At 40.0% G+C, this 27242-nt stretch overlaps 1 protein-coding gene across 2 annotated transcripts; it reads left to right on the plus strand.

Moving 5' to 3' along the window:
* The first annotated feature begins 21 nt into the window (after positions 1-21).
* On the plus strand, positions 22-27180 carry apbb3 (amyloid beta (A4) precursor protein-binding, family B, member 3). Of its 2 annotated transcripts, XM_079898765.1 has the most exons (15): positions 22-65; positions 1761-1879; positions 2225-2368; positions 2834-2958; positions 9862-10049; positions 10144-10214; positions 12687-12738; positions 14577-14723; positions 15008-15135; positions 23106-23220; positions 23345-23432; positions 23542-23625; positions 24690-24805; positions 25310-25489; positions 25643-27180. In XM_079898765.1, the coding sequence occupies exons 4-15, from the start codon at positions 2910-2912 to the stop codon at positions 25865-25867; spliced, it is 1443 nt and encodes a 480-aa protein (XP_079754891.1). In that variant the 5' UTR covers positions 22-65; positions 1761-1879; positions 2225-2368; positions 2834-2909; the 3' UTR covers positions 25868-27180. The 2 variants fall into 2 exon arrangements, with proteins under 2 accessions (XP_079754891.1, XP_079754890.1); XM_079898764.1 differs by lacking the exons at positions 22-65; positions 1761-1879; positions 2225-2368 and having other exon boundaries at positions 2381-2958.
* Positions 27181-27242: the final 62 nt, after the last annotated feature.

Genomic DNA, 27242 nt, shown 5'->3' on the forward strand with positions numbered 1-27242 from the left:
CACTTCTTTTGAGGTTTTAATGGCGGTTGACAAACAACGAAATGGTGAATTACCGCCATCGATTGGTATGGAGTGCGGATTCTAACGTCATATTCTCCTTTCCTTTTTATATCCTCTCCCACAAATTAAGATACTGAAAAGGACAACTATAACACTGATTTTGTTGAATATCTTGTTACCTTGTGTTTTGTTCAGCACTTTGGTCAGCCATGTTTGCTGTTTTTAAATGTGCTATATAAATAAAAACAAACTTGAAACTTGAATATCTGCGATCTTTGCATACATTTTGTTTCAGGATCCTTCTTTCAGACGCTGTTTCTTCTTGCCCACAGTATTCACTCCTTCCTGTATTATGTTTCCCCATTTTATAAAGTGTACCGTTTAGTCTTGTGTATACAAATCTTAACCTTGATATTATTATCTCATCTCTCCTGTTTATGTCTGCACATCTAATCTCTTCCGTCATTTCCTCTCTTCCTCCCGTTGTTTTTGCCTCCTTTCCTTCAACTTTTTACTCAATGTTTCAAAATAAGTGTGCTTTAAAGCATGACATAAGATTTGGCCTATTAAAACATCATTTAATACTTGACATTATTACAAAGTGTGTTAAGAAACTATCATGAAATGGGTGCTTTTATTTCATTAATATTACATTGTCTGCAAGTTGACCTACAGTTTTTAAAAATATATATACATTTAAAGGGATAGTTCACCCAAAAATGAAAATGTCGTCATCGTTTGGTCACCCTCAAGTTGTTCCAAACCTGCATGAGTTTCTTTCTTCTGTTGAAAACAAAAGAAGATATTTTGAAGAATGTTTTCCCTCTATGGACGTCAATGTCTACCATCAACTGTTTGGTTGTCAACATTCTTCACATTATCTTTTGTGTGTGTGTGTGTGTGTGTGTGTGTGTGTGTGTGTGTGTGTGTGTGTGTTCGTGTGTTCAGCAGAAAAAAATAAACTCATACAGGTTTGGAAAAAACGTGTGTGTGTGTGTGTGTGTGGGGGGGGGGGGGGGGGGGGGGGGGGGGTGTTTTACCCACTCCACAGTACACCAAAAGCAAATAAATTATAATGCCAGACTATCCATGTAAGCTGTTGAGAGAATAATGTTAGAAATCAAAGTACTGTTGAATCTCAATTATCTGCGGCAGGTAATACACTTGCGTGATTGTTATGTGGACCGGCTCTCTCGGTTGCCTAGGTAACCAAATATAACTCCACTGCTGCTGTAGACTGCTTATAAATACAGGGAACAAATTATAACTAATGCAATGTGATGAAAGGGTAGTTTGATTTCTAACATTATTCTCTCAACAGACATTTACATCGATAGTCTGGCGTTATAATTTATTCGCTTTTGGTGTACTGTGGAGTGGGTAAAACTGTTTTTAATGGCAGGCTAACGTGCACCGTTGACTCGCGCTAGCCTAGCATAGGCGAACTATCCAAAAGTAAGGACTGGATGAATTTTTTGGAAAACTGTCTCCACTGATGAATAACAACCAGGCTCACTTGAAAATGAGGTCCGATGTCGAAAATCCTGAACCACCCCTTTAAGCGCACTTCATATTCAAAAAACAATTGAGACGGTTATGCTTCATTTTCAGAATCATGTATGACATTATTTTCATATTTCAACATAGCCTACATCAAGTGGCTTAGACATAGGCCTGCAATGTACATTGTTATTAATTACAGCAGCCTATGTATTCCACTGATTATGAACGCGCGCGCCCGTCTCCATTTGTGACTGCAGAAGCAGACAGACGCTCGCGACAGAGAAGTCGTTGCCGTGGCAACCAGTCCAGAGTGATGATGCAAACGGAGCATGGACGATGACGGACTTCGCTTGAATTCATGACGGGAGGAATTAAGGTGGACCAACACAACGCAAACCACAAACCTATTTACACCCCACAGCTCTTTACTGACCACGACCATTTCTTAAAGAATATTTCACGTGCGGGTCATATGTTTATATTATTGTGTTTACAACACGCGCTCGGTATTTAGTAACATTAGCTTGCTAATCTCATTAAATCACATCTTAAGATGTTTCCCAGAAACGTTTTATGAAGTCTAATGAAGCTGTTAGATTGCAAATGAATAAAAAATTCCTCGCATAACATAATAACATAAACTCTAATAGCATGGAATTTAAATGCACGGAAAGTGACCCAGTGTCAAAAATGAGAATTTGTTGCACTCTTCACATTACAGATGGTGATTCTCTGCCTCATTGTGTGGAACAGATTGGAGACACTAATTCTTCTCAGGAACACACGTCACAGTTTGTGCCCTGTATGATTAATGAAGAAGAAAAAAATACTACAACCCTTTTTGCTGTATATAGCCTATATTTCCGTATGTATCTTCTCCATTTAAAATATTTACTCCTACATTATTATCAGCTATATTCAGCCATCCTTAAGGCACAACCATGAGCTTAGGGGGGCAAAGAGAGCTAGCGAGAGAGGGATGGGAAGGAGGGGGAATAGCTGCAGGCATTACTGAATTACAGAATCCACAGACACACACACACACACACACACTGACAGAGAGAGAGAGAGAGAGGCAATCTCACAAACAGCATCACTCTCAGCTTGACGGAACGACAGTGAACAGAATAGGGAAGAGAACAGAAGAGCAGCATTAGGCAACAAGACAAAGATGAGGTTGATTAGACAGCAGTGAAATTACCTGAGCGGGAAATAAAAGAGGGGATAGACGGAGAGAGGAAAAGAGGAGTGTGGGTTTTAATCCCTTTGGCATGTGAGCGTATCTCTGAGTGCAGTGGTCACCCTGTGTGTGTGTGAGTGTGTGCTGCAGAGTTTGTTGGTGGTGTTGGGACGCTTTGAACTGGAATGTATCTGAACTAACCTTAGGGGACTTTCGGGAAGACACCATGCTGGGCAAGGATTACATGCTCGCCATCATCATCGTCAACTATGACGGTAGGTACACGGATGCATCTGCACTTTCCCCTCCTCTTTGTTCTCTCTCTGCTTAGTGCACTCTCTACTACTTAGCTGTCGAAGTGAGCGGAAGAGTTTCTCTTCATCTGCAGACATTGTCTGTTGTTCAACGCTCCGCCGCTCACTTACGACTTTAACCACAGGTGCTGTGTCATACTAGACCCAGCCGACTTTTTGAAGACCCTGTTTTTGAGACGTTTAGTCAAACGAACTTGATTTTGCTGGAATTAATTACAAGGAGTTTTGCATCGATTGATTTTCACACTCGAGACCAACACAATCTAAAAAAGTTGAAATTGAGAGGTTTGCCTGTTGATATTGTTGAGGGCCAGGCGTGCAAGCGTTCATGGACAATGTCACCTGTGCGGTTTTGTCGGGATTATGCATCTGTTGGAGGATTAGATTATGGAAACACAGAAGCATAATTTGCCCACACAACATGAAGCATTAGGCTATATAGACCAGTAAACTTTCCATTCAGTCAGTTTGTGTGGTAGAGCTTGATATCGGTACACTTTGGAGTGCAATCACTTTGAATGATTTATACAAAGAGCTCCAACTGAAAATATTTTATGTTTATTAATAATTGTTACAGCCACCTGAGGTAGTGTCAAAGGTGATACATATTAACTATTATAGTCAAAACAGAGCCTTGATGCTAAAAGTTGCCTCCAAAAGTGTTCAAATGAAACTTCCTAGATGATGAAGTGATAGTGGGCTGATATGTTGAGTTTTGCTTTCAGAAGATAATATTAACGGGATCCTAGATGGTTGTTGACCAGTAAACCATCACGTTACATGATATAATATTCATATTCTGTTCACAGAATAGGGGATTGTGATGAAAACGTTTCAGTTGAAAAAAAGTTGACGTCCTGTGGCGTGACATGCTGAAACTCCATCTAAAACTCTATTGATGAAAATATTATTGACATGTCTATGTAAAATTCAGAGACTACATGGAATATGTCACAACAACAACAAAATAATGTCACACCACAGGACCATTTAGTATGAACTGCTGAAGGAACAAAAGTTGATTATAATGGTGAGCCTGAAGTATACACCTAAAATATCAGAGGACCCAAAATATACACTTTGTTTTATAGACTCATATAAATTTTAACTTAAAACCTTGATGTTTATAATAAAAAAGGACACATTATGTGTCAAGTACCCAGTATCTGTACAAAGGGAGAAACTGTCCTCGCCGCGTCCTACCCACGTCATCACTCTTAAAATAACTTCTGTTAAACACACAGAGAGGAGGTGTGTGTGAGAATGAATGTTTGTCTGTTGTCTCTGTATTAGAGACATTGAATGATGGAATAGCTTCTCCAAAAGCAAAGGCATGGACACTAAGGCACTTAGACACAATGCTGAATGGTGCTGAGTGAACGCTGATGGCAGGAGCTCCTGTAGATGTGCAGGAATCGATTGCATTTGCTGCAAATTTTCTTTACTTAATCAATTTTGTTGTACTTTCAGTTACTGAAATACTGCCTGCCTCCATGTGAGGATGTCTTCATAAGGGCATCCTAAATAAAATGCTGTGTCTTGCTTCTTGATTTATTGAAGGCCCAAGGATTAAGTCCCAGATGGATTTTTAGATCCACCTCTAGTCTTAATCTTCCCGGTCTGACCTCACATGGACATAACTGAACTGGGATTATCTGACCACTGACATAACGCCATTGGGATTATTTATCCCCCAGATGTAGCTACAATTCTCTCTTTCTGCTTCTCTCTTTCTCTCACCTCCAATATGTCCAGTTTTGAAATCTGTCAGGACAACTTTGTCCTTTTCTTGGCTTTTTGCAATATTCCCCTTTTTCTTCCAATAGTGCCTCTTAGGTTTTTAAAACCAGTTTATAATTGGTTATTAAACAACTGTTTTTGGTTAGCAATGCAACTGCTAATACAGTGCTAATGCTAATACAGCGTTCGCACTGTGTTGTTTGGTACCACAAAAGCTGGGCTAAAGGTATGATATGAAATTCAGTAATTTCAGTAGGATTCCATGCAGTTGGGAATTTTACATGCGGGTAAATGATTTTGTAATGATTACAAGTTGTCCATGTGGATTCACCACACTGACCAACAGAAAGCTGCTTGGTTTGAAAGAGACTTTTCTGACTGAAAGCAGAAACGACAAACTGAGGGCTGTATATACACAGGATAAACTAAGCTGACTAGAAACAGGTGTGCAACTAAATCAGTTGCCATGGTGATAAATGAGGAGCGGGGAACTGGGGAACAAAGGAAACAGAAACAGAATACAGAAAAACAAAATTACCATGATGACCAATAGAAAGCTTCTTGGTTTAAAAGTGACTTCTGTGTGAGATGTGCTTCATACATTTCTATACAGAATTGACATTACACAATTGACCAATTTTGCCCCCAAAAAATGTACTGAAATGTTTGGTAATGTGTTGCATCTTAAGCCTGTAGTGTTGAAGGGTTATAACCCAGGGTGACAGCAACCCTAACTAAGGGTTAAGAGTAGAGTAAACACTTTTCGGTACTCTCTCTCTCTCTCTTTATTTTACATTCGTCTCAGTGTTCTTTACCTCATACTTCAGCTTTACTTTGAAAGTGGTTGAATTGGTAGGTGAAAAATCTATTGATTGCAATCAGTGCCTTTTATTACAGTTGTTTCAGTGGCTCATGGGAGTCAGGAGTGGTCAGTTCTGATTGGCCACTAGAGCTCTCTGGTAAAAGGCACAATTCAGGCATATTGGTTTTTTAGACTATTTAGTTGCCTGTGGTTACTCTCAAATGTATCTGGGTGTCGAGTTATGTGTCTTGTTTACTATTCAAGTAGTTTTCCGGAATAATTTCAAAAATTTGTGGTGCTTGAATTGCAAGTATCAGTGTTAATATTGCTTAAACAGGTTTAACACCAACTCATATGTCTTGTTGAGTAGAGGTGCCTTTGATGAGACTATTACTTTTCTAAGACTTTATGCATACTATAGGGAAAATAAGACCAGTTTTGTAAGCAGCCACTTTGCAACACGCTAGCAATCACCCAGAACACCCTAGCAACTGCATAACATGATAGCAATATGCTTTAAACTATTCGGACTGTATAGCAATGGCCTGGCAACCACCCACAACTAGCATTGTGCGCAGGCAAGCACTCTTCAGGAAAAGTACTCGAACATTAAACTCTGAGATGCAGAGTGCCAAGTAATAAACATGTATTAATGTCAGACTTTGTCAGCATGATGCCACTAACAGTGAGGTTTTCTTGCACCAAATTGGACACAATTTGAGTTTGACACAATCATTATGTAACAGTTTCTATAGGGACTGATCAGGCAGTGCAGTTTTTCTCAGGAGATCATCAATAATTCACAAACATCCTCTTCTCAACCCCTCCACCCCCCAATCTGTTGTTATCGCTTCATCCTCATAGCCTTGAAGTTGTTGCTGGGTGCGTGATGGGAACTGCGGCACCACCTACGTGCGAAAAGCTGTGATACCACAATTACAGGAAGTGATGCCGTGTCTCACTGTAGCTGCTCCACAATACCCTTAAGAGTTCATAACCCACACTTTTTCTTGAAACCACAGAATTGCATTTGAGATTCGTATGTCTGCAGACAGTATTACATGATGTATCATGTAATATAACGTACATTATGCTGATGGTAGCATGGGTGTCATTTGAAGTAAATTGGCGTCAGAATAACAGATGAGTTGTAGATTAGCAACTTATTCCTTCTTGTAATATCCATCAATATTCATCTACCTGCCCCTGAGCCTGAAAAAAGTGATAACCATGTTTCAGCATGCATCCACTCATTGCACTTTTATTAAAACTGCCTTCAGCTCCAAACACAGACAGTAAGAAGACAGCATTTCAGGTGCACCGAATGGGGAACAGAATTAGACTGAGAATAACCTTTATTCTTCCTTCAGCCTTTTTCTCCCTGTGTTTTATTTCAGCTGACAGCACAGCTAGCCAGCCCAAAACACTAAAAATGTCATGGTAACACAGTGCGATTATTAAGGCCTGTCAGGAGCGGAGACGAGGGGTGGCTTGTGAGAAAGAGGAGTTCGATCTGGATGTGATTGATGATCTCTTGGGAGGGCCGGAGACACACAAACATCCACAAAAACGTTTATATGCTGCAACTGCTTGAAAACGCTGGAAAACTACTTGAATTTCACTCGAAAAAATCTGTACGAACCCTGATAACAGTCCAAGCCATTAGATAAATCAGCTTATAAGTGTAAAAATGGTCATCTAGTAAGCCTCAGGACTGCAACAAGTTTAATTGGACTGAAGCAGATTTGAGGTGTTGGTTTAGAGGTTAAACCCACAGTCCTTTGTGTTGTAAGATTATTGTGGCTTTAACAGGATTCTCCAAGCTCTCAAATCTGTTGAAAGCAAAGGTAAGTGAAAGCACATCCTCTCCTCTTCACTTAGTGCCAGTCCTGTTTATATCGCACACTCTCAGAAAACATACACTACAGTTCAGTTGTTTGCGGTCAGTCATTTTTGAGTTCATTTTTAAACAAATTCACACTTTTTTTTCTGAAAGAATAAAAAAGGTAGGTATGGATACACATTACATTTTTGTAAGTTTAGGAAGACACTAATGTGGCACAGTATCAATGTTTGGACATCAAAGATTCTAAAATGTAAATCTTTTTTTACATATGTGTACGATAAAATCATAACTGCATTGTAAAAAGATACGCTCTTGATATAACTACACAAATACAAACAAGTCACGAACTGTGATGATAAAAACAACAACAGCTGCATAAATAAAGTCAGTAAACAACAAAACAATAAGCCTGTAGCGCTATCCACATAATTTATTCATGTTGCAATGCATGCTGAGAGCTCACAGATCAGCTGTTCAGCATAATGTGGGTAAAAAGGTCCAATATTTATTGTCAAGCACAGCTCACAAGAAATCATTTAAAAAACCAAACACTCGTACTGATGTGTGTTAAAATCTATTCTGACTAGTGTATGTAAAGCCATAAGGGCTTTCTCAACAAATCAACAATTTACATGTATGTGCAAATGCACACTATGAGACTGTCTGTGTCATTGAATGTCAGAGGCAACTCTTATACCCGTGCTCAGGCAATCTCGTGTCACTACTGACCCAGTTCTAGTACCACGCACACATAGTCTTTTTTTCTCCCCAAACGTCCCCTCCAGCCTCATGCATTGTGTTTTTTTGTGAGAGTGGACAGAGCTCTCCAGATGCATTGTGTTAAATGATTCTCTCAGGCTAGAGATAAATTCAGGCACATATAATTCAGCAGACAGAGCTGCTCTTTCCTGCTTGCTGTTCTGCCAGTAGCCCTATGCACTAAATCAGAGACGTGACAGAATGACTTTGACACACATAAACACTGTAAAAAAGAATATGAAAATGCTACAGTTAAAACCTGCCAATTGGTACTGTAAAATGTTTGGTTGCTGAAATGCTATATAATGTATACAATTTATTCAATTATGTAATATTCAACATGTAAATACATTTACAGTAAAATATTGTTGAGTTTTTTTTTTTTTTAGTCGCCTTATATTTTACAGTGAAAACAACACAAGGACATTCCTTGAGGTCCCTATTGCATCACAACTGATTATATTTTATTTACATAGTTTTGTTTTTTGCTATTTATGAAGATTAGGGTCTTTAGTGTTACATTTGATGTTGTTTAGGTCATATTCATTTCATTATTTTAGTTACCTGATGGTGGTTTGACTTTGTGTGACACTGTATATACACAGTGATGATGAGATGATAATGAACAGGTGTGATGATCTAATGCGTGTCCATGACAACTGATGACTGGCGGGAAACTAAGAAATACATGTGACTGATGAACACAAACTGAAAATCCAAGAAAACAGAAACTAAGAACAAGCAAAACTGCGTGTGTGTGACAGATACTAGACACGTATTGTTAGCTGAAAACATAATACAATTATTTAATACTATTTAATAAAATAAAAGATGGCAAGCAATGTGCCCACCTTTACAAATGACAGTCATTCCAATTCTGTGAAAATGTGTTTCCTAATAATAGGTTTATTAACAAAATAACAAAATGTAGATTAACAAAAATCATCTGTAACACTTTACAATAAGGTCTCATTTGTTAACATTAGTTAATGCATTAGTTAACATGAACTAACTTTGAACAATATATTTTTACCGCATCTGTTAACCTGATATTAGTCAATAATCGAATTAATAATCTCATAAAATCGAATCTACTTGTTCATTGTTTGTTTATGTTAGTTTACAGTGCATTAACAAATGTTAACAGATACAACTTTTGATTTTAATAATGTATTAGTAAATGTTGAAAGTAACATTACCTAAGATTAATAAACCCTGCATGTGTATTGTTTATCGTTAGTTCATGTGAATAACACATGAAAACTTATTGTAAAGTGTTACCAAATTATAAATACAATTTGAATGTATGTACATGCCATAATAAAATCCAATAACAGATACAGAAGTTACATACAGGAAATGTTTGTGTGAGAGGGACATGGTGATAGAGTAAGAGATAATACAAATGAACATTAGTCCAGCTCTTTTTTAATAAGACAGAGCTGCTTTTAGATTTGACCTCATTTTGGCTTGTGTCATGTGGGCAGATTAGGGCCTGGTCTGTCTCTTATGAGTAGATCTGAGCCCATCACTGCAGTGACCTCACCCCAGAGTGTGTGTGTGTGTGTGTGTGTGTGTGTGTGTGTGAGGGCTGCTGGCTCTGTGTTGGGAATTTTAACATGGCACATTTACAAGAATCTTGCATGCTGCCCTCAAACTAGCATGTGAAATGTTTATTTCAGGTACGGATTAATCCAGTAATCCATTATTTTTGCAGATAACATCTGGAATGATCAGAGTCTGGAGCTGGATTCGGATCTGCCTCCAGGATGGCGCACTATACGTGACAGCACTGGCACCTATTACTGGCACGTGCCCACGGGCACCACTCAGTGGCAGCATCCCTCCTACAGCGCAGAGGAGGAACAAAACACCATTAACGGCATCACTGCCAGCCAGATCAAGGTGAGATACTCTGATCTGTGTGTGTGTGTGTGTGTGTGTGTGTGTGTGTGTGTGTTTCTGTCAGTCATCACATCTCCACTCTTGATTTCTTCAGACTGCAGTGGATGGTAGGCGGGATTCAAGAGGAAGACTGACTGAAAACCCTCTACCCTCGCTGAGCGAAAGGTGAGGGAATCACGCATACGCTGGAGGTCGTACGGCTGAGGAAAGGCTACAGATGTTTCTATGAAACTAGACATTAAAACATGCAAGTGTGTGAAGCTCAATATGATTTAACCAAGTTGGAGATGCTCTTGGATGTTCTTGGAACATCCTTGTTGAAATAAAATGATTTCATTAGGATTAGGATAATAGGCTTGTTGTCAGCTATTTCCCTATACTTTTAGGGTTAGGAATATTCCAGGTTCGATACAAGGGGTTGTTTGACTGAAATGTTGTTCCAGAACAATGACTGGCTGATTGTATAATATTCCACTTATTACACAGGAACTTGACTATTTTTATTTTCACTGTCTTTGTCCCAGGCACCTTTTTTTGATAGCCTGTACTAAAGGAAAATCACTAATCAGATCTTATAAAAACCTCAGTTGTTTCTCAGACAGCAATGAAAGTAAATCGAGAGCAGTTTTTTTATAAAATCTCCTGCTTCTCAGATTTTTCTTGTGAAAAAATACCCCAGTAATTAATGCTAACTGTCTCATTCATGTCCATTTTTATGTCTCCTAAGGAATTTGAGGAGAAACATCTGAACCGAAGTTTAAACTTAAATTAGGAAAAAATGGAAGTTTGAAAGAGAAACGTCTAAGCTAAATTGTTTCCCTCTGGGCAGTTATACAGTTCATCAGTCCGTTTTTGTAATCACACCACGTTTTTGAATCAAGTATTCCATTGCGCAGTGCAATAAACAATTTCCATTTATGTGCACACATTTGATTATAAGTCATTATAGGAACATGTCTCCCGGAGAAGACATTCACCAAGCCACAAAATATTTTGTTAACCCTTAAATACGTTTTGCCAATCATCGACCCCGGATCTATATCTAACACGGATGGATCTCTAACTACCGCAATAGTATAAAACTCTCCTGATATTTTAACAACAATTACAAAAGAATAAAATAAAGAGTATTTCGTTACCTTTTGGAACTTGTAAGAGTTCAATTTGAGCAGTCATCAGATTAAATTATTGTTGCGCAGAAAAATTATACTTACAGTATTACATACCTCGGGTCACTAGCTACCCTATACACATTTACAGACTATTAATTAGATTTAATTAGACATTTTCATTAAAAAAAGTCTTGTTATATTGTTTATAATGAATAGATAAAATACTAATTATAAGAAGGTTGATGTCTAAATAAAAAATAAATAAAAAACGAGTGGGGAGGGTAGTAAATAACGTCCCAGGTCACTTAAGACCCGAGCTATGCGTTTAAGGGTTAAAAATGTGTCTTCAACTAATTTATCGCGATTGTTTTTAATGTGTTGGGTGTAGTAACACATTACCCATGGACTGTGTCAATTTGCATTCTTTATGCAAATGAAACTCTGGCACAGCTTAGCAGCCAAACACACACAAACAAGTTAAGCCAAATTCTCCTTCTGATGCTCTGGAGATGAAAAAGCACCTTTTCTTTTCCTCATTTGTTTACCCCACTATTGAAGCCTGTAGACATCTAACTGAACAAACACATTCCTATACCTGAAGGTGGTATTATCTGAACAGATGTCTTCTCCGCTGAAAGAGGCTCTGCTTCAGACAGCCAGTCAGGTGTAGACTTCACAACTGTGGGACGGAGAGTAAAACTTTAACTTTGGCTAACCTCCAAACACTCTGATATCAGGCCATGAGGCCCCAGTCACGCTAATGCTTGAACATAAGCGAGCACTCACCTGGGGAATTATGAACGCTGAGAAGATTTTTTTGTAGTGCAAAACATGGTCTTTGCCAGTGAAGGACAAAATACTGTACACACATTTATGTAACAGGCTGGAACGTGCCTTTATTCAGTGCCATGTTCGTTATTGACTGACCTTTCCAATGACTTTGTTCAGAGAGCTGTGATTGGCTGCCGCTAAGTTGTTTGGGAATTGTTGACAGCTACAGGGAGTGCAGTTACCTTCACATATATTGTCAGCACCTTGAGGCGGCATAACACAACAGAGCGCAAAATTATACTCTGGCATGTTAAGTTCAGATACCATTGATTGCAATTTTTAATGTATTAATTAGTGTAATGAATTATTATTTTATTTATTTGGTTTCTACCGAGACAAAGTCCTCAATAAACGACTTTCTATTTTATAGCTCTGTTCTATATAATTTTCCTCTGCGGGACCTCTGTTTATTACAGGGAGGAAAGTATGCTCAAAATGCTCTGGACAAAGCTGAGTGTGATAATTATAGGGGCTGCTTATTGTTTACAGGACAAACTAACCCAGCGGTCTAAATGGGCTTTTCTAGAGCATAAATGAAAGTGCTTTCAGTAGACCTCCAAACAGGAAAATAAGTGTTCAGCATCTCAAGACTTAATCTGTATTCCTATTTTTTTTTTTTTTTGTCTGCTGAATTGAGCCCAGTATTTAATTATGGGTCATTATCATAATGATGTGCTCTCTTGCTCTGCTTCAGGCCCTCCTGGCAGGAAGAGTATTTCTGTGCCAACATGGATCCCGACTCCAAGGTAGAATCATGCTGTGTGCTGCCCTAATACTGTTCAACATGTACAATTTATGACTGTTTTCTCTGCTGTTAGTCACTGTGACCCACAAATATCACACTTAAGAGAAAGCACATGCTGAGGTAACCACTGAGGGTCAGAGTTGGAAAGCAGCATTAATCAGAGCATGTTTAGTGATTCAGTAGTGTGTATATGTGCGTGTGCAGGGCTATGACCTCTAGAAGCACAAGGGATGCTATTTTAAGACACAGCTTTATTGAGTCTGTGTAAAATGATCCTAGGCAGGGTCATAGATGTATGCTCTGTACAAAACATTTTGACTTTCATCAGTCACCAGGCTGGTAAACAGTAGCTTACTGGTTTGATTTTCCTACAGGAGTTAAAAAAACACTGAGGAACGACAATATAAAACATCCTACCTGTAATCACTGTAATATAAATGGATGTTATCCAGAATGTCAACATGAACTGCATGCCAAATGTATGCAACTAATTAAATTATTTAAAAAAAAACCAATTTTGATAAATATCACTAAATATGACATAATATGACTAAATATGACTAAATATGACACCAATTGTGACCTTATTTATTGTAATTGTGTGACTAGATGGCTCACATTTGGCACTTTATATTTCACATTTTAGACTTTAAAATATGTAATATAAATATAACTTTATTTCTTGTGTTTGTGACCATTTAGTTGTGACATTTTATCTTGCAATTGTGACCATTTCTTTTAATGGCAACATTATTTCTTTTAATTGTGTGACTACATACAGTAGTGGCTAAAAGTGATGTCTGGAGGGGATATTTGATTTTAATGACCCTACAAAGTCTGATTAAACCATAAAAAATATGAGGAAAATGTTTTAAATATGAGGGAAAAACAAAACACTAAACTTGGTTAAGGTGTTTATCTGAAAAAAATATTTGGCAAAAAAGGCAAATATGTGTATACATATATATGCTTGGAAAAAAATGAAAAAGCTCACACAAAAAAGCATATTTTGACTACAATAATCAGTTATTAATATTTCATTGATTCTCTCTTTTTTTGTTGTTGTCGCATGTTTTTATATATTTTCCCCTTTATATGACATCCTGGCAAAAAATGAAGTCTGCAGAATTTGGCATGTTTAATTGTGTTATCAAAAATAAAACTGACTCCAAGTACAACTACACAAACAAAATCTTTTTTTAATAATATTTGAATAAAAGGTGAAGATTCCTAGACCGGACCTCAATTTTGTCCACTACTGTATCTCTCAATTGCCACTATATTTCACAGTAACTTTAAATGCAATTGTGACTTTATTTCTAGTGACTTTTTCCCCCCTCATAATTCTAACTTTATGGCCCGGTATCACAGACAAGGCTTAGAATACGCCAGGATTAGGCCTTAGTTCAGTTAGGACTAAATAGCTTTTTAAAAACGTGCCTTAGAAAAAAAAAAAAAACATTACTGGAGTGAATCTTGAGACAAAACAAGGGCAGTGACATATTTTAAGATATGTCAGTGCAAGTTGCTTTCAGATAAAACAGCTCAAACATTTAGTCTGGGACAAGGTTTAATCCTTGTCTGTGAAACCGGGCACATTTCTCACAGTTGCAACTTGTGTGAGAAAATGTGACTTTAAATCTCACAGTATACCTTATTACCTTTTTTTTTTTTTACTTATGTTAATACAAAGAGTGGAAAGGTTTCTCAGAAGGATTAGGGAGATCCAACTCACTATTAATGCCAATGGATTTAGCAACAAGTGTCAACATATTTTGCGTCACATTTTATCTATCTGAAGTAAGTACTGTTAGGAGAATCTCTTCATTTGTCTTGCAGTGTTTTGCTGTGCGTTCTCTGGGTTGGGTTGAGATCCCCGAGGAGGAACTGACCCCTGGCAAGAGCAGTCTGGCGGTGAACAACTGCATCCAGCAGCTCTCTCACAGTAAAGCAGAGGGCCGGGACGCAGTTGGCGCCTGGGGAGAGGTGAGAACAGCCTGGACTCATACACACGTGACCTAGAATAGATGAGATGTGCTTAGCTGGGGCCCACCAATGTCCTTAGAGGTCCGTTGAATTCATTCAGACAGGCGTAATAGCAGTACTAGCGTGCTAGCCCTGTAATAGCACAAACCATTGTTGCTACATACTGCTGCTGAGTGTTGCAGGATATATTTTGGTCTGTCCATTAGCTATTTTTTTTATTGTGTGTGTGTGTGTGTGTGTGTGTGTGTGTGTGTGTGTGTGTGTGTGTGTGTGTGTGTGTTCAGGGTCAGGATATGATGATGGTGCTCAAGAAGGACACTCTCAGTCTAATGGACCCTGTGGACCGCAGCCTCATCCATTGTCAGCCCCTAATCAACATCCGTGTATGGGGGGTGGGCTGCAACAATGGCAGGTAGACTGGCCTGTACCATTCTTCTATTTCTGGGTCTAAAATTCCTCAGTTTTTCTCCTTTTCAATGCTATCACACAGAATAAATATGGATTTCTGCACAGACTCTATTCACTACAGTTTAACAGAAAATGTATGAGCCCGCTAAATGAAAAATGGCCTGTACATCAGTTCAGTTCATCATATTTCCTCATGCAGTGACAGGCAGTGGCAGGTTTTTGAACACAGAGTGCTTTTTTTAATTTACGCCTAGCGAAGCCCAGTGTAGCTCGAGTTTCGGTTTTCCTGTAAAACGCAGAGCCACTGATGATGAGTATTTGCAAACCAAGCTATAATAGGAAATGTTTTGCATGGACTGTGTTGCTTTTGTTTTCGATTTGTGTGTTGTTGAAAGCTTTAATTACTAAATAAAAAATTACTATAAAATTACTGGCTTACGCTGAGAAAGAAGAGTAGCTCCCCTTGTGAAAAACAAGTGCACTTAAATGTATTGAATGTGCACTTGTAGTGTACTTCAAAGTACACTTTTAAAAAGTATAAAAAGTAAAAGTATAAAACTGTACTTGCAGATAATATAATATTAATGAAATAAAAGAGGCTTAAAGAGAGTACACTTTCATGACAATGTTTTTTAACGAGTTTAACGTTCCAGTCCGTAAGTTTTTTGGGTTAAAAATTATCCAAAATACATTTTTGAGCAAGTACATAACCAGCCAGTGTTGAAACTATCTGCTTGCCTTTGCTCGATTCAAAACGGTAAGCTTGTTATAATGTTTTTAATTCCAGTGGTACTGGTGGATTTCCGTGGGAAATTTGAGCATGTCTTTGCGTCATTATGTCACATCTGTGCACATAAAGAAGGAGTCTCGGCTAGTAGGCTATATTGCGTGTGAGGATGTTGGAGGTGGGAGATTTATAGCCTTTTCTCACAGCACTTGATATAATTAAACTTATCAATTTAATGGCGGATCCAGAAAGGTTCAAATGACAATCACCAGTGACAACTGGAGATTCAGTAAAATGCAAAAGACTTCGAACTTCGGAGTGGCTACAGAAAAAAAAGAGACTGCAACCGGGCACATGCGATAAATATCGGAAGGGCATTAAATGTAGTCACGCAATGCTGATGTTGATAACATTAACATTTTGAGAACAAAGTATAATTTGCACGGTTTGACGTGATATGATAAGCGATTGTTCGATTTTTTCCCTTAGTTGGTCAGAACAAAAGTGAATGTAACTTACTTGTTCAGATGACATTTTCCAGTGAAAATTCTTATGTTGGTCATACAAAAAGTAGAATCTGTGATTCCGAATGACATTATCCACACCGGTGCGGCGACTGACAGCCGTACATTCTCCTCAAAACACTGGATTCATCCGCGCTGTGCCGTGCCGAGGCACAACCCACATAAAGCTGATAATTCCGCGAATAACTGCAATTGCAGATTTCAAACAGAGATGGCGACAAAGAGGAAAAACTACGGACTGCAGCTTTAAGTCCTTTGTGATAATGCCACCTTAAAGGGTTTTACTTTAAAATACATTTTAAATACACTTATTTTGATGTGTTGACTCACATATTTAAGAACATGGAAAGTACTTGATTATAATTTTAACTGTAGTGTTATTCGATTTTGCATTTAAAGTTAATGTATTTTAAATGATTCAGTATGCTCTTTTAAAGTATATTATTTCTGTAATAAGTACTGGTTTTAAAAGTATACTAAAATTAAGCGTAGCGTCAGTTCTGGCAGGTCACGTTAGTCAAGCTTGCATCAGTTGACACTCAGCTCCACGTCTACCTATAGGAATACGATGCCTATCACTGTATACATATATAAGCTCCTTCAGTAATATCAGCAGCTATCGCGTTTACCTGAGTTACCCTCCTCCATCCCCAGCTCCACCTCTCATCAGACAGGATTTGGCATTCTGATTCCCCTTGAATCAGAATAAATTCTCGAATTATGTTGTACATTAAAATCTTTATTAATTAATGATATCTGCAACACATTCATGTTGGTTCTATTCTGTTTACCCTAAGGGGGGTTATTGCTGCTCTCCCTGCTCTTATCCATGCTAGGCTGCATGGATGCACAGGGAGTTCTTGCCCAGAACAGAACCATACCGCCAATCCAAACTGTATGCTAATTGTCAATCGTATTTGACAATAGTGGTCCTGACAGAAGTGTACTTCTTTTTCACAAGGGTCTATAGCTTGCTAAAATATTCCTCGCTTATTTTGCATTATTTGAACTATTATTAACCTTTGTTTCCTTTTTCTTTTTTAAACCACCACTCGTGAAAACAGAGACAGGTAATAACTGCACTTGTTTTCTTTTTTCAATTAGAACTAGAAAACAGTGATGTCTCGTGATGTTGTGAAGTAGTGCTCCTCAGTAGCCATGTTTTCTTTCATTTCTTTATTGTCATGCATCTCAGGTTGTGCAAATTGTACTAAATGCAAAAAGTATAATAAAATTTGTTTTGTTTTTTATTAACCGGTGATGATACATTTATTTAAATGTTTGCTTTGCTTCGCATGTTTTAGAAATACCCTCCCCTGTGTTCAAACAAACATTAAATGCAGATGATTCTGCCATGATGGACCAATCAGAGTCTCAGTATTCATGACGTTTTGGGGTCTGTCAAAATTGTTTGGACATAGGGGGAACAGATTAGTTTGTAATGGGACCATCACTAGAGCATGTTGGCATGTGCCAATGACATCATCTTTAGGCCTTATTCATATTGTGAAAATGTGCTCAGATCGTAAATCCAAAAATAGACCCTGACTAAGTATAAAAGTGGAACCCTGAGCTCTTTCATCACTGAGATCTGCAGGGGCTGCTACGATGACTCTATATTCACACAATGAAGGTTTCCATCTGTCTCTTTTCTAACCAGATGAACTCATCTGTTATTCTGTTTGACTCGCATGTTCTCCTTTAGTAGTTGAGAGTAAACGAGTGCTGGATTTCACAAGCATCAGTATGCTGTGCGAGCTTGAGCTGCACGCCATATGAAGCACCACTGCTCTACATTTCTCCAATGTAATATTCATGAATAAAACATTCTCTTTGAAGAAGCCAGAGCATGCAGCTTTTGGTGTTGAAGAATCAGAGGGCCTGCACTGTTGCATTGCATATAGATTTGGAAAATCATACTGCCCAGAAATGCAGATCGATCTGTATTTATAGAACATTGACATCTGATATTGGCGCGAACAGTCAGCTAAGAGAGACTTTCTAAGGTTAATGTGAGGAGATTTAGTGAATAACAATTAAGGTTGAGAGATTAGAGTTGGTTTAGCATCACTTTGTGATGAATACCCAGCTGGCCGATGTCATTTTCTGCTTGCAAGGGTTTTTGTCCTATTTTTATTTTAGCCCTATTCTTAGAAGGGCTGCTTCCTACTGTGGCCATCCAGCATGCTTATGGCAAAGTCAAACGCAATTCATCATGATGCCATAGCATGGATATATCTATATATGTATCATGCTTTCCACAGAAATGTTCAACATTGATAATAATAAGAAATGTTTCTTGAGCTGCAAATCAGCATATTAGAATGATTTCTGAAGGATCATGTGACACTGAAAATAAAAGAACATTTAATTTTACGTTGTAATAATATTTAACAATATTACTGTTTCTAGCCAGGAGGCCTTCCTGTGTGGAGTTTGCATGTTAGCCCTGTAACTGTGTTGGTTTCTTTTGGGTGCTCTGGTTTCTCACACAATCCAAAAACATGCAGCATAGTTGAATTGGAGACACTAAATTGTCCATGGTTCTTGAAATACACCTCTGGTGCAACTCAGATACATCATCAGTGATGTATCCTGGGTTCATTGGGTGTTTCGGGTCTCACAACATCATACACCCTCGCCCAGGCGACCCAGACCCTTGTGTCTGAGTAGCTTGTATGCTCCACGGATCGCCCCGCTTGATCCACAGCCATCTTGACGCCTTTTCGGCAGCATCCGTGATGTTCTTGGCGGCTTTCCTGATGTGCAGTCCCTTCACTCCAAGCATCTTGAGGGCCCTGATGAGTGACTGGCCGACGAATCCTCTGTACCCGACCTCGATGGGATTACATCGGGTCCTCCACCCCCTGCTTCGAGATTTGCCTGTCAGCTCCTCGTACTTGGCCCTCTTCCTCTCAAATGCCTCCTCCATCCGGTCTTCCCAGGGAACAGTCAACTCCAGCAGGACCACTTGCCATGTTATTTCTGACACCAGGACAATGTCTGACCTGAGCGTGGTCACTGCGATGTTTCCTGGGAATTTGAGCTGTCTCCCTAGGTCAACCTTCAGCTGCCAGTCCTTTGCTGTTGCGAGCAGCCCCCCTGATTCCTTCAGGCGCTGATGTGGCTACTCCCCGGCTTTAACAAAGGCGATGTTCTGTCTTGCTGGTTGCTGGTGTCTACTGCAGGCGATCCCAGTACTGATGACCTCTGCAATGACCCTCAGTACTTGGTCGTGGCGCCAACGGTAGCGCCCATCTCCCAGTGCTTTTGGGCAGCTGCTCAAGATGTGCTCCAATGAACCTCCTCTCTGGCAGAGTGGGCACAGTGGTTGTGTCTGCCAGGCCCCAGCGGAAGAGATTGGATGGACTGGGGAGGACATCATAGACAGACTGAACCAGGAATTTGATCCGGTGTGGCTCAGACTTCCACAATTCTGTCCATGATATCTTTCGGTCTTCCACCTGCTCCCATCGGGTCTATGCCCCCTGCTGCCGCATCCCTACTGTCCTACTGCTGCGGGCTTCTTCCACCCCAGCTCGGACCTCATCTTGGATCAGCTGTCGCCTTTCCTTTCCCTGGGCCTTGTTAAAGAGAGGTCTTGGATTACACCCGTGTCCTGCCCGTCCAGATGCCACTGCCCCCACCAGCTCACTGTGTCGCAGCCGTGACTCAGCCTGGTCTACTGCCTCTTGGGCCTTCCACTTCCTGCCGGTTCTGACCTCTATGCCTGCCGAAGAGACCTTGATGTCACTGGAGTCTCTGTACAGTAGCACCTCTCTTGATCGGGCTACCATAAACTCTTCCTTCAGGCTGCTGAAGGGCAGTTTTAGCCTGTTCTTCCTCCCGTACAAGGCGATATCACTGAGGCTTCGTGGTAGGCCTAACCACTTCCACAGGGAACAGCTGACTTTCCTCTCGAAGCATTCAACGGTGGTTATTGGCACGTCATAGACCAGCAGTGGCCAGAGCAGTCGGGGCAGGATGCCGTGCTGGTAGATCCAGGCTTTATATTTACCTGGCAGACCTGACTTGTCCACAGCCGTCAACCAGATTCCCAACTGGTTGGTGGTTGTCTGGAGTGATGCCGTGTCCTTCAGGGTGCAGTCGTAGATCTTGCCCAGACTCTTGACTGGCTTTTCTCCGACAGATGTATCTGGATGTCTCCTAGTGAGAAGCGGAACTGGTCTGTAACCTTCCCTTTCTTCACCACCAAGGACCTGAACTTGGCTGGCTTAAATTCCATCCGGGCCCAGTTGATGAGATGCTCGAGCCCTTGGAGGATCCATCTGCACCCCGGAACCGATGTTGTTGTCACCGTCAAATCATCCATAAATGCTCTGATGGGAGGCTGCCGTATACCTGACTTTGTGAGCGGGCCTCTGCACTCCACCTCTGCTGACTTAACCAGCATATTCATCGCCAAGGCAAAAAGTATCACGGAAATAGTGCATCCAGTGATAATGCCCTTCTCCGATGAAATGCAGATGTTTCCGCTCCAGAGGTGACTCTCAAACTGAAGGAATTGTAATAATCCAGTATGAGGTTCTTGATCTTGTCTGGAACGTGATGTCGGTCAAGTGAGGTTTCTACCAGCCTATGTGGGATTGACCCGCAGGCATTGGCGAGATCGAGCCAGAGGACTGCCAGATCCCCTTTACCTTCACGTGCCTCATGTAACAGTTGGGTGACAACTCCTGTATGCTCAACGCATCCTGGCATCTTTGGGACTCCGCCCTTCTGCACAGAGGTGTCGATGTATGTGTTGCTCAGAAGGAACAGGCGTCGGGCAAGAATACTAAAGAAAATTTTTCCCTCAACACTGAGGAGCGAGATGACTCTGAACTGCTCGATGGTGCTTGAGCTCTCCTCCTTCGGGATCCAGACACCCTCTGCATGTCGCCACTGCTGCGCCACCTTCCCCCTCCTCCAGATGACCTTGATTAGTATCCATAACCTCTTTAAGAGTCTGGGGCACCTCTTATAGATGACGTACGGCACTCCACTCGGGCCTGGTGCTGAGCTGGTTCTAGCAGCTTTGACGACTTCTTCAACTTCCTTCAAGAAATCGTCAAAGCTGTCCATAGGTGTAAGTGAGAGTGTGAATGTGTGTGATGGACTGTCCACTTTAGACATTCTACTAACAATAAGTAACTTTGCAACTACGTCAACTGCCAGTCATTAGTAAACTGTCTACTTAATAGCTGCTTTCCGACCAAGTAGTTATAGGAACTTAGTTCTAGGAACTGTCCACTTCTAAACAGTTCTAAGAACTACTCTCCCCCAAACTCGGTTTTGCTGTTTGCGTTCGCACTGGCCAAGTGGCCATAGGAACTGGTAGGAGGGGTAAGGGAGTGACGCAAGCACGGTGACTTTTATTTTGACGGCGCGACGGACCTTTATTTTGGCGGCGCTGAGAACGCCAGAGCAAACAATGCTCGCATTCTCTGTGTTTATTAGTTAGCAATCTGTTTAACAGTACTGTTTAATATCTTATCAGATAGAACTGTTATAGAAAGTAGACAGTATATGAAAAAAAGGTTATTAGCCTATGCCGTGTGGTTGATGTCCAGTGTTGCTAGTTGGGCAGATAAACATAATCATGTTTGGCTTGGTCCCCTCAAAGTTGCGTTGGATTTTCTCTTCAGCATAAAGGTTTAGATGCCCATCTATCACTGTTTTCCATGTTTGTATAGTTAGTTTATGGAGTAAATATATAGGCTATAATCTGTGTGTTTACATTCTAGCTGTTTTAAAAATGGCGGGTGCTGGTGTTCCGCGTGCGTTCGGTCATCAGCGTACACTAACGTCACGGGTAGTTCCTATAGTGCTGGTTTAGACCCTACTCTGAAGTAGGACCTAAATTAGTTCCTCCAAATGATGTTTTATTAACAAAGTTCGGGAGGAGCACGTTCAAATAATCAAGCAATCAATCAATCAACTCATCAAACAATTACCATGTCTACCCTATCAGCATGAGAGGAAGCATATATATATATTCACTCTGTCAACTCACCTAACTTCCTTGACAGTTTTCAGCATCCCTCCACCACCCCGACTCCTCACTCTTGGCTTGTTCTTTCACAGCCAGGAATACGGGGGGAGTACTCTGGGTTCGGGCCAAATACCGAGCCCGGAGCCCTCTCCTCGGACAGCACGCCAAATACGCATTTTTTCTATCTGACTTATTTGTAAGTGTGAACTCGTGAAATGGAGGTCCTAGAACTAAAATCGTTCCTAGTTCCTGCGGTGCGAACACGCCGACATCCGGGTACTTTAGCCAATAGTTCTAGGAACTGTGAAAAGGTTCCTCCGGTCGGAAAGCGGCTAATATCTGCAAACACTGAATTTTGATGGTCCCCCAACAGACATTCTACTTACTAACTTTGCAAGTACATGTTAACTTATTCTAACCCTAATCTTGATTCTTTAAATCTACTAATACTCTAAAGACTGGTAGTTGACATGTAGTTGCAGAGTTGCTTATAGTTAGTAGAATGTCTAACATGGTTTATTGAAATAAAGTGTAACCTAAACATTTAATTATTTTAAAACAAAATACCATCAACCATTCTTTTCATGACCATATATGACTACATGTGACTGATTTTATATATATAACATTTTAATGTGGATATTATGTTTAGTGTTTCTATCAGGCTGTTAGAATAAGCATGAAAGTCACTGTGATGAGTATTTACTCCGTTCTCCTGGTATCCGTAGGGACTTTGCCTTTGTGGCCAGTGATAAAGACACCTGCATGCTCAAGTGTCACGTGTTCCGCTGCAACGCTCCAGCCAAGACCATCGCATCTGCCCTGCATGAGATGTGCTCCAAGGTAAGATCACATGATCCTGATAAATCTATTGTCATCATTAACATTAGCATTAATATCATTTCATGGTCAAAAATGTCCATATTTCAAAGATGGTGGTTTGTTTGTGATCGGTCTGTGTCCACAGATCATGGCAGAGAAAGCGGTGCAGCAGCCCTCTATGGCCCGTTCTCTCACCATGGAGAGTATCTCCCCAGAGGACTTGCCCCTCCAAGGTAAAACAACTGCCTTTTTGAGAAAGTGGCGTCTTTTAAAGCAAATTGATTGGTCGACTCAACTGCAAATTGTATTGTTTCATGAGACTGTTTGATGTGTGCTTTCCAGTTGACTTCTTGGAATCAGTGAGGCAGAGGGTGCAGAAGTTTGAGGTGGAGTACATTGGAAACCTGCCTGTATCCAGAGCAATGGGTGAGTGTGATTTGGGCCATTCGGATATCTAATTGTAGAAGGCTGAGAGCCGTGGGAACGGAGCGAGGCCGGTGGCTAATGAGCGTCACCTGCACGCCACACCGGTCTCAAGTTCCACGGAGGAGCTCTGGGAGGATAAAAGGAGGAGTGATGACAGTGAAGGACAAGATAGGACCATGTTGTGTTTTGTTATGTTTGCTTTGTTAACCCTTTGCTTTCTTTTTCTTTTACTTACTTTTGGATTAAAGTGTATGTTGAACGTTTGTCGGTTCCCGTCTCCTTCTTCCCTAAACACCCCTCGTTACACTAATAAACTTTTATTAGTTTTATAAACTTTTATAAACTTTTATTTTTATTAACCTTGTTACACTTTGACACATTTAAAAAAAAAAAAAAAAAAAGTATATATATTCTCTGAAATACTCTTAAACCTCAGTGCCAAACATTTCTGCTCTCAAGTTTGAATTAAAATGTAACATTTAAAACATTTTAAGTGTCAAATATGAGTACAACATATTGTGGATCCAATTTGGACCTGTATCAAACAGTTTTAAGATGAAGACAAAAAGCTTAAGTTTATAAAGATTCGGCCATTAAGATTAAGATCTAAAACCAGGTTAATTATTACTTTAGTGGCTGATTAGAGACCTAGAAACCCTAGCTTAAACATCAAAGAAAGTCATGTATACCACCTGAGTGAATCTGATTCCACCAAGTACAAAATGTTCTTGGCTGAATCAACATCTTTGTTGATCCTGGAACAACATTCCAATCAACCAATCAGATTTGAGGGACAAGTTTACAGTTTATGTCAAGTTTAGGCTTACAACTAGGGTTAGGTGCTTCTACATCAGTGTTATTCACCTGTCATTTCCCTCTGATTGTAGGGATAACTTATGGGTAGGGTTAGATTTAGGGGTAGGGATATGGTTAGGACTACATTTTTGGACAGGAATGTTGTTCCAGGATCAACAAAATATGTTACTTAGCAAAATCACAGGGACCTGCTAGGGATGTTTTGTATGGGTTTGTGGTTAATGTGTTTTTCATGTATATGCTGACAGGAATGGAAGTGTTGAACAGAGCTATTGAGAGTATCATGCACTCCAGAGACAGAGATGAGTGGGAGCCGATAGTCATCCATGTGTCTGATAAAATTCTGTCTTTATGGAGAGGAGAGGTGAGAGTGTATACTAACTGACATTGAGGTTTTGACTGTACTCCATTTGCATACTAACAGGCTATGCTATAGAATACTTGTGTACTTCATACTGTACGAGTTGTACTGTATATTGCTTAATGTTTAATAACAGTTCACAAGTTTTATATTAGTATGTTTGATGCTGCACCCCTATATGTTTTAGACGTGGGTTTCTTCTGTTGGTATTTTTCTATTGCATGCGTAACAGTATTTGTTATGCAACGATGGGTTTCAAAGAGTAGTATGCTACATTGCTGTCACCAAATAATGTTTAATTCATCAAATGCTGTCTAGCTTCATAAATTCATTCTCATTTTATAGGTACATTTGTTTTGTATTTTTCATTCAAATTTGTGTGAAAAAAAAGTTTAAAATAAATAATTACACATGAAATGGAAAGTCAAGTCAGGTGCACTTAACTTTTCGGTTTTCTTCACTCATACTACTGTTTTCTTCACTTTTTCCCCTCTTGCTTTATTTCAGGATGGAGATGACCCATTTTGGGAATGCCAAGTACGTTACTTAACTTTCCTAGGTGTGGGTCATGACACACACACTTTTGCAGTCATAGTGGATGCTGGAACCCAGCGCTTTGAGTGCCATGTGTTCTGGTGTGAGCCCGATGCTGGGATCATCTCTGAGGCAGTTCAGGCTGCATGCATGGTGAGGCAATACTAAATTTATTTGACTTTCAACCCTACATATCTGACAAAATATCCCACACTTAAGTCATAGTTTCATAGCATAGATACAGAATTCAATGCAAAATCTATCACGTCTTCTTAAGTATTTCTAAATGTCTGCTGCCCCCTTCAGGTCCAATACCAGAAGTGTTTGGTTGCGCAGACTCCTCCTGTGAGGTCCAAAATGTGGCGGGCCGGCTCCAAAGTCAAACGAGCCAACTCCATGGACGGCTCCAGCTTCCCGCTCCGACACCAAGGACACACACCTTCCAAAATGGCCTCTCCCAGCGTGAAGAAGGGCATGTTGGCATTTTTTGAGACATTCCGTAACAAACAGTCTGCCGTACCCACACCCTAACAACAGCGGTTCTGGGAGGGGAATGGGGCCTGATGGGCTTTGAGGGGGGGGTGGAAGATGAAAGGAATGAAGAAACATGAAGCTTAAGAAAGCTCAAGATATACAAGTATCCTTTGCCTTTGGCATTTTTAAAAAACAATTTAACTTAAAAACTGAAGTTCCCCAGTACGACCTCACAAAAAACAACCCACCTAATTGCCCTTAATAACAGTGTTTTTGAGGATTGACATATCTGAATGTAGGTGTGCAGAACAGTGTTTAAATGACATTGAGGTGCTGTGCTCTCACATTCCAAAAACTGAAAGAACACCAAATGCTCTGCAGTTCAAATGCTGTTATACAAAAGTTAGTTCCTGTCCTAAAATTTGATTGGTATAACACTGACAGACACCAACCAACACCAACAGACATGCTTGTCTGGTTTTGACCACCTGCTGTTGGTCGACGCTAGTTTTGAACGTTCAATCGGCATTTGTCGGGTCATGGAATGTCTGAGAAGTGACTTACTGTAAACTAGTGATTGACGTTGTTGGTCGGTGTTTGTCAGATTAGTCTATTCAACTTATTTTTGATGTAAGAGCGGACATGGCCATTTGTAAATTGAATGCGAAAGGCTTCCGATGTCGATCGCTTCCAGTTATTTTAGCTGTTCAAAAACAGTTCATTATGCTTGACATTGCATACTGGCATTTGTTATCATATTATTTTAATATACTATCAATCATTAACACAATGGTTTGTAGAGCAAATAGATTTACCGTTTACTACACTTTATTATTCTTCAAGTTATTTGAATTGGAATATATTAAATTGGAAGTCTTGCACATTCACAAGAAATAGTGAGTACAGATTAACCTATAGAGTACAAATGCTCTGGGACTTTGCTTCACTTCGCTTGTCTGTTTGTTCCAGACAACCTGTCTGCGTGCATCTTCAGTGACTTCTCTGCAGATTACACCATTCTTTATGAGTCAGGTGGACCTTAAGCCAAAAGTATACTTAAGCTGTGCACTTTCCACTCCAGCTCAGGACAGTCTGCGTGATGTAATTGTCCTCAGCACCGTCCTCTGATGTTACCCCCCAATTTTGTGTCCGTGCAGACTTGTGCGCAGACAACAGCACCTGTGTGATTGATTTTTGAAAGGCTTGCGCAATTGTGTGCAAGATGGAGCAGAATTTTTACTTTAACCTTTACTTTGTCCACACAGACAAAAAAATCGGGCATGGTGTAGACTGTAGACATCAGCAAATGACAAATCACATGTGTACTGTCCACGAACTAGAGCGGAATTTGGAAAAGGGAACTATACTTTCGGCTTAAAGGGATAGTTCACTTTGAAATTAAATTTTGGGATGTTTTAGCTTACCTCAAGGG

This window comes from Squalius cephalus (assembly GCF_949319135.1).
Source record: "Squalius cephalus genome assembly, chromosome: 17".
In the NCBI taxonomy this organism is placed as follows: Eukaryota; Metazoa; Chordata; class Actinopteri; order Cypriniformes; family Leuciscidae; genus Squalius; species Squalius cephalus.

What these genes read in the sequence shown, in the direction of transcription:
- apbb3 (XM_079898765.1), top strand. Translation starts at nt 2,910, where the DNA reads ATGCTGGGCAAGGATTACATGCTCGCCATCATCATCGTCAACTATGAC. An exon ending in TCACTGCCAGCCAGATCAAG is followed by an intron (nt 10,050 to 10,143) that starts GTGAGATACTCT and finishes TGATTTCTTCAG; the next exon opens with ACTGCAGTGGATGGTAGGCG. An exon ending in ACATGGATCCCGACTCCAAG is followed by an intron (nt 12,739 to 14,576) that starts GTAGAATCATGC and finishes TTTGTCTTGCAG; the next exon opens with TGTTTTGCTGTGCGTTCTCT.